General features: G+C 44.0%; 1 protein-coding gene across 4 annotated transcripts in view; it reads left to right on the top strand.

The window, feature by feature from the left end:
- The window catches only part of ULK4 (unc-51 like kinase 4), a 174,818-nt gene extending 164,163 nt beyond the window's left edge, over positions 1 to 10,655 (top strand). For all 4 annotated transcript variants that reach the window (XM_081882917.1, XM_081882916.1, XM_081882919.1 and 1 more), the window contains exons 36-37: positions 7,066 to 7,154; positions 10,032 to 10,655. In XM_081882917.1, coding sequence (XP_081739043.1) covers positions 7,066 to 7,154; positions 10,032 to 10,113 — 171 coding nt within the window. In that variant the 3' untranslated portion in view covers positions 10,114 to 10,655. The remainder of the gene's footprint in view (positions 1 to 7,065; positions 7,155 to 10,031) is intronic.
- Positions 10,656 to 11,397: the final 742 nt, after the last annotated feature.

Genomic DNA, 11,397 nt, shown 5'->3' on the forward strand with positions numbered 1-11,397 from the left:
CAAACCAGGCAGCAAACTTCCAACTTACCGTAAATTTCGCTCCATAACACGCAGATTTTTCCTCCTAGAAAGTAAGGGGAAATGTCTGTGCGTGTTATGGAGCGAATGCCTAGAGATGGCGGGGGAATCTGCTGCAGTTGTGAGCTGTCGGTGGCTCGCTTTGAAACAGCAAAGCGGGTGTAAGCGGCTCCTGTCAGCGAGCTGAGCTGGGGAGGAGGGAGAGAAGCAGAGCGGGCTTGGCTGCTTTACTCCATCCTCTTTAAAACAACCTCTCTCCTCCCCACTGAGCTGCTAAGTAGCTGCAAAGCTTTCCAGCCAGCCTAGCCGGGAGGAGGGAGAGAAGCAGAGCGGGGTTGGCTTCTTTAAAACAACCCCGTGCTCTCTGTCCCTGCCTGCAGTTTTTTGCTGTCCGATGTTGGATTAGCCACTATAGGGGCTGTGTGTGTGTGCTTGAGCTATCGTTCTCCTCCTCCTGCTTCCCTTTCACTCTCCCTGCGCTCTCCCTCCGACTTTAGAATTGACACTCTGTGTGTGTGTGTGTGTGTGTGTGTGTGTGTGTGTGTGTGAGAGAGAGAGAGAGAGAGAGAGAGAGAGAGGGCTCCTTCTCCTCCTGCTGCTTCCCTTTCACTCTCCCTGCGCTCTCCCTCCGACTTTAGAATTGACACTCTGTGTGTGTGTGTGAGAGAGAGAGAGAGGGGGGGGGCTCCTTCTCCTCCTCCTGCTTCCCGTTCACTCTCCCTGCGCTCTCCCTCCGACTTTAGAATTGACACTCTGTGTGTCTGTGTGTGTGAGAGAGGGCTCCTTCTCCTTCTCTTGCTTCCCGTTCACTCCCTCAGCGTCCCTGCGACTTCCAGCGCCCTGCGACTTTAGGGCCAGTTCTCTCTCTCTCTCTCTCTCTCTCTCTCTGTGTGTGTGTGTGTGTGTGTTTTGACCTCACTGCGCTTGTTGGGGGAGAGTGTTGGTCGTAATTTTTCTTGATTTCTCTCAGAGTGGTTACTATCATGGTTTCCTTGCCGGGGAGGAGGGAGAGACGCAGAGCCTGCTTGTTCTAAAGGAGCAACGCCAGAGAGGAGCCTCTCCTGCATTATCAGCAGCATCCTTCTCCACACACCCCACGCGTGCTCCTTGTCCCTTGAGTTCTTTTCCTTCCCTCCCCACTTAAAACGTGTTTACAAAGCACGGATCCACATGGATCCTCAGGATTTTTGCACTAGGTCACCCCAAATTCACCATCAGATCACATAGCATATCCATGGCTACAGCCTGCACCAAAAAACACCCACACCCACTGTTTCATGGGGCCGCAATGGTGCAAAAACGTGGTTACAAAGCATGGATCCACATGGATCCTCAGGATTTTTGCACTAGGTCACCCCAAATTCACCATCAGATCACATAGCATATCCATGGCTACAGCCTGCACCAAAAAACACACGCACCCACTGTTTCATGGGGCCGCAATGGTGCAAAAACGTGGTTACAAAGCATGGATCCACATGGATCCTCAGGATTTTTGCATTGGGCTACCCCAAACTCACCGTCAGATCACATGTCTGTGGCCACAGCATGAACCACAAAAATCATACATCCACTGTTTCGTTTAGAATATTTTTTTCTTGTTTTCCTCCTCTAAAAACTATGTGCGTGTTATGGTCAGGTGCGTGTTATAGAGCGAAAAATACGGTAATTGAAGTTGCAGTGGGGCAGGAGAGGAGGAAACCAGCCCTTTCAAAAGCATTAAAGTAATTCATTCTTCAGGTTAATTGATTTTGAAAGTTCTTGTAAATTGAAAACTGCAAGTTGTGACTAATGGGGGAGGGAATTAATTCAGTACTATGAACACATAAACCTTGAGAAGCAGAGACCCTCTTCTTCCCTTTTAAACTAGAAAATATGGATTACTATTTCTTAATCTTGTTCTAATAATTAACTCAGTCAAAAACTGCCATGTAAATAGACCTTCTGAGTCCACACGGATTAGAAGAACAATAGCATAGATCTGTTCATGAATTTCTTTTTCTTCTTCATTGTATGTGAAATGTAATTTCTTCCTAAAATGCTGTTTCACCTGCACATTTATGCTATATTTGAGAAACTTGGATATTTACATATAATTGATGTTCTTTATAACTCATCTTTGTTTAATTGTATTAACCAGGGAAGCTGCAATGCATTTTATTGGCTTCATAAAGAAAAGTTGTTTTGGATTTCTTATTCAGTTGCAATGAATGCACGCTACATCAAGATTTAATTAAGTATTTAATTAAGGGAAGAGTTAGTGATTGTAAAGAGTTCAACATGTGCTTATTCCTCATAACAATAACTTGATACAAGTTAGGGGAAAGTCTTAGAATCCTTTCCAGCTGAACCGGTAAAATGATGTTACAAGTTTTATATGAAGTGTAAGAGAATATGCACAAATGAAATACTTGTTGAGGCACATAATTAAAAGATGCTTTCATCTGGAAACCAAGCAGAACATAAGATAGACCCAGAGGCTGCTTAATAACATACCCAGTCCAGCATGCAGTTCTCACAGTTTGGCCAACCAGATGTCTATGGGAAGCCCGAAAGCAGGCCCTCAGTGCAACAACCCTTTCCCCACCTGTGATTTCCAGCAACTGGTATTAAAACTGGTTTACTGCCTTTGGTAGTAGAGGTAGAACCTAGCCATTGTAGCTACTAGCCAGTGGTAACATTATCTCTCCTGAATTTATCTAATCCTCTTCTGAAGCCACTACCTCTTGTGGGAATGATTTCCATTAAATACCATATTTTTCGCTCTATAAGATGCACCATATTTTTCGCTCTATAAGATGCACCAGACCACAAGACGCACCTAGTTTTTGGAGGAGGAAAACAAGAAAAAAATATTCTGAATCTCAGAAACCAGAAGAGCAAGAGGGATCGCTGCGCAGTGAAAGCAATTCTGGCTTCTAGGATAGCTGCGCAGCTTGCATTCGCTCCATAAGACGCACACACATTTCCCCTTACTTTTTAGGAGGGAAAAAGGGAGTCTTATAGAGCAAAAAATACAGTATGTGCTGTATACAGGACTTCCCTTTCTTTGTCCTGAACATTCCAACATTCAGTTTCATTTCATATCCCTGAGTTCTTCTAGTGTTACGAATGGGGGAGAAAAACATTTATAATCACTTTTACATTACATTATACCTGTACCATGTTTCTTCTTACTCACCTTTGTGCTCAACTAAAAAGGCCAAAAGGTTGTAGCCTTTCTTCGTGGTGGAGTCGCTCCATCCTCTTCATCATTTTGGTCACCCTCTCCATCACTGCAACATCCTTTCTAAGGTGAGGCAACCAAACCTGTTTGCAGTGTTCCATGTGACTAGATATGTATAATGGCATTGTGAGATCAGTTTTATTTTCAATCCTTTTCCTAATGATCCCTAACATGGAATTCACCTTTTTCATAGCTGCCATACACAGTCAACATCTTCATTGAGTATCCGCTATAACTCCTGGCCACTGCCAGTTCAGACCTCATTAGTGTATACAGTGGTGCCCCGCAAGACGAACGCCTCGCAAGACGAAAAACCCGCTAGACGAAAGGGTTTTCCGTTTTGGAGGCGCTTCGTAAAACGAATTCCCCTATGGGGTTGCTTCACAAGACGAAAAAAATCTTGCATCCCCCCGTGGTTTTTTTCCGCTTTTTTCTCCCTTTTCCTAAGCCGCTAAGCCGCTTATCAGCTGTTCCGCTGATAAGCCGCTTAACAGCTGATCGCTGGAAGCCGCTTGACAGCTGTAGCGCTAATCCGCTAAGCTGTCAATGGGCTTGCTTCGCAAGACGAAAAAACCGCTATACGAAGAGCCTCACGGAACGGATTAATTTCGTCTTGCGAGGCACCACTGTATGTGACATTTAGATGATATTTTTTTTTTGGTCCCAATATGCGTCACTTTACACTTGCTTACACCAAATTGCATTTGCGAAATTAACTTCCCATCAATTCAGTTTGGAGAGATGCTTTTAAGCTCTTTGCAATCCCTTTTGGTTTTAACTCCCAGGCAACTTGGTATCATCTGCAAACTTGGTTGCTTTGCTCTTACCCTAACTCTAGATCATTTATGAATAAATTAAAAAGCACATGTCCCTGTACCAATCACCGAGGACTCCATTTTATACATCTCTACATCTGCAGAACTGTCTATTTATTACTGATCCACAAGTGGACCCATCATTTTATTCCATGAGTGCTAAGCTTATTCAGGTGTCTGGTATGGTACTTTGTCAAAAAGCCTTCTGAAAACCTAAGTATGCACTGCCATCTGGATCACCTCGTATCTCTTTGCTTGTTCACACTCTCAAAGAACTCTCATAATTCTGTGCTTGTATTCACAACAGCTCCAATGCACACAGGGTACTCATACATATGATGTAGATGCCTTATTCAAGTGCACTATTGAGAGAGCATTTGTGCGCAGTAGATACACTAACACAGATGTGCATTGTGTGGAAGAAGTATACCTTCATGCATGTAGAAGCTCCATTATGTGTTATAATTCAATTCAAGGTGAAGTGTTTGTGTTTGCTTTGCTTTCCATTAATAATACTATTCATTTTTTGACAACTCGCTAGTGTAATTTGGGGAAACTTCTCTGGACTATGAAAGGGGCTGGCTTTTGTGTCAGTTCATTGATCACAGTGAAAGTTGCTAAGTACACTTTCAGGTAATGTGATTTGTTTCCTAAGAACATTGAAACAATCGCATCACTGTAACACTTTAATAACGTAGACCCAAATTTTTATTTTAGTTATTTATTAAATTTCTATACTGCCCTTCATCCGAGGATCACAAGGTGGTTTACAATATAAAAACATAACATATTAAGAAATAAAAGGAATATGCAACTGATGTACAAGATTTACAGGTCAGCTATCGCCAGTCCCAACTTGCCGAGGCTTCTGCATATCCCTCATTCATTTTAATGGCATGAGATGGTAATCATGTGATAGTCCAGTGTTTCGTTTGACATCTTCTAACATTTTCCCACCATCAAAATTGTGCCCTGAAGTTTAATTTCCCATCAGTTTTTCTTGGCCATTTTGACAAGTTTGAACACCAGGCTATAGGGATCCCTGTGATCCTAAAGAGCTGCTGTTTCCCTCTTTTTCTGTGGTATCCTATCTCCAGTGACGACACGACTAAGATACTTTCTCTCAGGCATCAATCCCCTGTGGGACTTGGTGCTATTTTTCTAGAAAAAGAGGTCCCGAAACTCACCGTGAACGCCTCCCTTGTTCTCTTTTATAACGGCAATGGCAGCCACCAGAGAGGTTTCGGAACTGAGTTCTGGTGGGTTCCAGCTGAAAAAAGAGCCCTGGACTTAGGCATCTTAAACACGCAGCAGTTCGGCCACATGGGGATTTGTTGAAGCCTTGGAGCTGTAGCTCCAAGGATGTGGGTGGTGCTGTGGGTTAAACCACAGAGCCTAGGCCTTGCCATTAGAAGGTCGGCGGTTCGAATCCCCGTGTCGGGGTGAGCTCCCGTTGCTCGGTCCCTGCTCCTGCCAACCTAGCAGTTCAAAGTGCAAGTAGATAAATAGGTACCGCTCCGGCAGGAAGGTAAACGGCATTTCCGTGTGCTGCTCTGGTTCGCCAGAAGCGGCTTAGTCATGCTGGCCACATGACCCGGAAGCTGTACGCCGGCTCCCTCTGCCAATAAAGCGAGATTAGCGCCGCAACCCCAGAGTTGGTCACGACTGGACCTAATGGTCAGGGGTCCCTTTACCTGGAGCTGTAGCAATTTGCAGGGGGGCAGGCAGAAAAGCACAGCCCTTTGTAATACAGAGATGCCTCGGATGCAACAACTAAGTCCTCTTCTGTAGCCATTTCATGCCTTCCTCTGCATCTTCACAATAGGTACGTGAAGTAGGTTAGGCTGAGAACTGGTGAGCAAAAGCAGTGATCCCCAAGTTTAAAATATGAAGCTATACATGCTCAAAGTATTTTCTTTCCATTTAGCGGTTGGGGGGGGGGAGCAGAGGTGTGTGTTTTGCTCAGCTGTGAAGCTCTACAGGCTGGAAGCTTTTTTCGTAGTCCATGTAAGCATATATCAAAGTAAATTTATTAGTCTTTAAGATACCACAAGTGATTCTGTAGTACGTTATTTGTGTTTTCCTTTCTGAGGTTGGGGGAAGGGGGACCCTATTTTTATAACTTGCTTTGGGTCACTTTTATGAAATAAAGAGGCTAATTAATGCAAGCTGTTGTATGTTGTATTAAGTGCCTGTCAGGGAAAAAGGCAGGATAGAAATAAATAATAATAATAATAATAATACATATTTAGGGGCAGGTGGGGCTCATCAACCAGGGAAAGTAGCACATCTTGAAACCTCCACTTCCTTGCAGGGTATCTTCAGGAAAAGAAAAGGCTAAGGCGTAAACACTACATAAATTGTCCCTAAGATGGTTGGATTGTTTCCTTGCATGCCTCATTTCGGCAACTCCTGCAGCCAAGCTGGTGCCAGACATCTCTGCTTTCCTTTGGACCACATCAGCGAGGCAGAGATGGGTTTATTTTCTTCTGGGCAGCCCAAGACCACCAGACACACTGCCCATGTTTGCGCCCCAAGGAGGTCACTTTGGTGCTGCTAATGCAGTGGTTTGACTGGAGTCACACTCCATTGTCTCTTGAGACAGGCAGATGCCAACAACAACCACTATTATTATCCTCACCACCATCAATATGCAAATGTTGTGTTGCTATTGTTTTGGGAATTGCATCCGGTCTCCAACCACCTTTATCCAGCCCTGGAGACATACAAGAATTTAAGGTTTGACTTCTCCTGTCATATTGCTCTTCCCAGTAACATGCTAGTTCAGCTGTGGGCAGAACAGCAACTCTGCAAAGAGGCAGAGAATTCTATGGCTTCTATGACTGTGGTGGAGCAATAGGAAGAAGCTTGTTCTCCCATTGTGCCAGGATAATTGGCTGTTTGGCTTGTTAATCCCGAGTTCCACTTAACTAAGTTGTTTCTCCTCCGCACCTGACAGAGAAGAATGTCTTTCTAAACCTTTGATAGCTGTTCTTTTGATTGCAGATAACTTCAAATGAGAAGCACTCTGAAAGCCTGAAGAATGATGGAGAAATGCTTGTTCGCACACTAGAAAGATTGGCCCAGACTGCCAGGTGAGTTCCCCTTAGGCTTCCTGGAATTTCCAGGCTGTGTGTACATTCCTCCCCTTTCATCTGTCTGCAATCACCTCCCGCACTACAAGCTTCTTGTATTACCAGCCCACCCCCTCCTACACAATACTACCATCAAAATTCCTTTCATTCAAAGCTTTCTAGCTTTCTCAGCTACTTTTCTTTGGATCCTCTGATGTGGCAGACCAGAGCTATGTGGCCCATTTCCTTTCCTTTCTTTCCCTTCCAACATTGCACCGCACATCCCCATACTAGTCTGAGAGTCCTGCATGCTGCCTGTGCCTTCTTTGAGACAAATGGCAGTAGGGGGCCTTTAAATCCTTTGAGGTACACAGAATGGTGTGTCTTCTTGCAAAGTAAATATGTGAAGACCTGGATGTCCACTGATAGTTCCCAGTCATCCAGATCTGCTAATGCAAGCAGTGTCTTATTCCACAGCTGCTTAATCCTAACTCCTCATGGCAGCACACAACCACCAACCCCCAGTGCTTGCTTTTAGGATTGCTGCTAGTTAAGCCAGCCACTCTTTGCCACAGTAGTTACTGCCAGCCACTGTTACTGCAGTAAGGCATGGCAGCTGCTGAGCCCACAGTAGAGCAGGAGCCAAGTCCTGGCGCCTGCTTGGCTAAGCTAAATGTTCCCTTCCTTGTGGGAGGACACCCAAGTCTGATTCTGCCGGGGTCCTTGCCGTAGGATCCAACTGAATGACATATTCCAGAAGATTAAGTGTGTGGACTCTAATTAGGGATATTATCTGAAAACCTCCATGCAAATACTTGTACTAATACTTCTGAAATTGTGCTATACTAACACGTGGGCCTTGACTCTTTTATCCGTACTGTATCTATTTTTGTAATATAGAATTGTTGCCCATTTGTGGGGAGGAAACAGGAAGCGGCTTGGACAGAAGCTGTTTCAGATTGATTCCTCCTCCATCCCTAATCCCTAACCCTAATAACCCAATTGTGGTTATGTATATATCTCATTTCCCTTAGTTTCAACAAAATGTTTACTCTCGATTTTCAGAGAAATGGCTGTTAACTGGGTATTGGCAGTGGACATGTGCTCAGATCTTAGTGGAGTCATGACTTAGGCGTGTCACATTCTCTTTGCCCCAGTTTCCTGTCTGTAAAATGAGAATCTCGGTTTACTGCACCTCATTATTAAAAACATCTTTATAGTTTCTACCCGTCTTTAAAGCATGTTACCCACTGTGTTTGCCTTAGGGTGGGATATAGATTTAATACATTGATTAAAGAAAATCTCTGCTTTGTCATGAACTTCTCGGCAGCCTGGGGCACGGCCCCACTTTTGAGTCATTCCCCGTTGCATTGCTCATCTGGTACACAAAACTACCAAGACGTGTGGCGCTGCACCTCCCGATAGGCTGTGCTTCCCCATGACTAGTAATTCTAGTTTCTCTTGTGGCTAAGTAGGCAATATTTTTTTTCAAAGAGCACTTAATTCCAATGAGCATTGGCTTTTTAGGATTCTGTATCAAGCCCTTATGAAGCAAAACCTCTTTGATTTAGATAAGCAGGGCTCTTTCTTCTTGTCCCTCCCTCCAGAGCTGCCCTGTCTCTACTGTGGATAGGCAGTTCTTTTTCTCTGTAGAAATATCTTTTTGAAGTGCTTTTGGTACCTTTTTTTACCTTCTGCCTTGTTTTTTCCCCCCCTGCATGTGCATGCATGTAGTTCATTGGGTTGTAGTCTCTTCCCTTGTTTTTTATAGTGCCCTTCATCTGTGTTCTAGAGGTGTTAATTAAATAGCCTCTTGCTGTTTTTAAAAATGTTATGCAAGTATGGTTTGATTCTTGCTTATGCCTGAAGACCATGCATCTAAAAAGCAGGTGACTTGCCTTTTCAGCTAAGCCATTTGCCTGCATTCCTCTATTACATGCATTCCTCTATTGACTCAAGTTATTGGCAACACATTTTCAAACTACATAATTTGTGTGGATTATGTAGGTCAGGGGGTGGGCAACTGTCGGACTCTTAATTCCTACTGGTCCCAGCAACTATTGCCAATGGTTAAGCATTGTGAGGGTTGTAGCAACAACTGGAGGGCCACAGGTTTTCCATCTCAGCATTAAGAATAATCATCTAATTTTATTTTTTTGTACTGCATTCATCTGACTAGGTTGCCCACAGATTACATTATGTGGATATTAGGTTTGTACAAAGTACATTGATTGAATGTTTACATTTTAGGGGATGATTTCCAGGCAGAGCTGCTGAAGAAGCCTATGGGGAACCCAATGCTTTCTCCTAATCCTTACCCTAAACATCAGCTCCATCCCACTTTTGATGCCTTTTTTTCCATTTTCGGTCCGGGTGTGGAGGGTTGTCATTGTTACTAGATCCATTTTCTGCTAGTTTTCCACATGAGTATCAAAAGCGTTAAGTGCGGCACAGTATGCAGACCCTTTTTTCCTGCTTCCTTACATCCATTTTATGCCTCTTTGCTCAGGTGCTGCCAACATTCATCACTCAACTCTCCCCCCCCACCCCAAATTCTCTTTTCTCTTCCACGAGAACCTTGTACTTTCCCTGGGTTAGCTACCAATTAATCTGTGTTGCAACTGACCTAAGAATCACTCTAGGCTGCTTGGCCAAATGCTGTAACTATATTATGCTACATGAGCTCACCAGGAAAAGAGCAAATCGTTCTGGCTTGATTTTAGAGCACTGAAACAATTTTGCAGAGGGACAATGGCTCTTTAAAGGCAGGAAAATTTCTTTAACAGATAATGTGGCAGCTGTGGGTCAAGATGGTATATGGAATGAAACCTGCTCTTAGTTCTCTGTCATTCCTCTTGCTGTATGATGCTAAACTGGTTTCCCTCCTCTTTTTTTTAGCTTCCATGCTGATATGGCGATTGCTTCCTTGGCAAATGAAATCCTCAAGAAAATTGAATGCTATCAAGGCTCATTCAGCTAAGACAGTTGTTGCTTTAGAAATAGTTTAAGTAATAGTAATGAAAATTTTTATTTACGCTATCTTTTGTCTTTTTTCTAAAGGCTGTGATGAGTAACATCAGCTTCCACGGCTCTGAATTATATCTAGGTTCAACCGAAATATTTAAAAACCCACCCGTTTTATGTGTGTAATATAATGAGCCCCATTAATTGCAGAACCATCTTTTCTCACCAAATGCTCACATAGGCAACAGTGTTAGCTCTCCTACCTTTCTGCTGAGAGCACAAAATATGAGATTGTTGAAGAGAGTCTTTTGCTGTTCCAAATATAAGGGACTATTGCAAGTGGGGGAGGAACAGGAATAATGCACACCTGCAGTTGCTGAGCTCCAAACTTTGTTTTCATTAGTCATACTAGAGGGGCGCTATGAGTACTAGAAGATGGGTACAGCTTTTAAAAAACTGCTTACCTAGGAGCCCTGCTGCCTACACATTTCCCCTTAGCTTCAACCGTTTAATCAAGCCATTTAGAAAATGAAGCAAGTTAATGGTGTGTTAGTAATAGGCAGCCAACAGATATCCTGGCAGCATAACAATGTACAATCACTACGTTAAGCCAAATCCTGTATAATTTTAAATTTGCATGTGTTTCCATTAGTAATGTTACACAATGATCTTTGCTCAAACACAAGTCAATTTAAAAGTTCTTTTTCCCCCAGGAAACTTATGCTCAAGATGGGAGGAACTGTGGGTGAGTGGCTTGTTACTTATCAGATAGGCGCTGTCTATTGATCTTTTGGCACACCTCCTGAAGGCCTTTTAAGTAGGTACAGCGGTAGCTCGCAAGACGGAAAACTCGCAAGAAGAGTTTTCCGTTTTTCGAGGTGCTTCGCCAGACGAATTTCCCTATGGGCTTCCTTCGCAAGATGAAAGCCCATAGGGAAATCTCCGGGGACAGCAGGGAAGTGCAGTGCGTCTTCCCCACTGTCCTCGGACCTCCTCCGAAGGCTGGCGGTGGGGCGGAGAGACCTCCTCCCCGCGCCAGCCTTCGGATGCCTGTTCTGAAGGCTGGCAGTGGACCGACAGCCTTCAGAACAGGTCTGGGGACAGAGAAGAAGCGCAACGTGCCTTCCCCTCTGTTCCCGGACCTGTCCTGAAGGCTTGCGATGGGGAGAAAAGCCCTTCTCCGCACCGCCAGCCCGGCAAGCGGTTTCCATAGGTACGCATTAATTGATTTTCAATGCATTCCTATGGGAAACCGTGCTTCGCAAGATAAAAAACTTGCAAGAAGAAAAAACTCGCGGAA

Source organism: Podarcis melisellensis (assembly GCF_964234715.1).
Source record: "Podarcis melisellensis genome assembly, chromosome: 12".
Lineage (NCBI taxonomy): Eukaryota > Metazoa > Chordata > Lepidosauria > Squamata > Lacertidae > Podarcis > Podarcis melisellensis.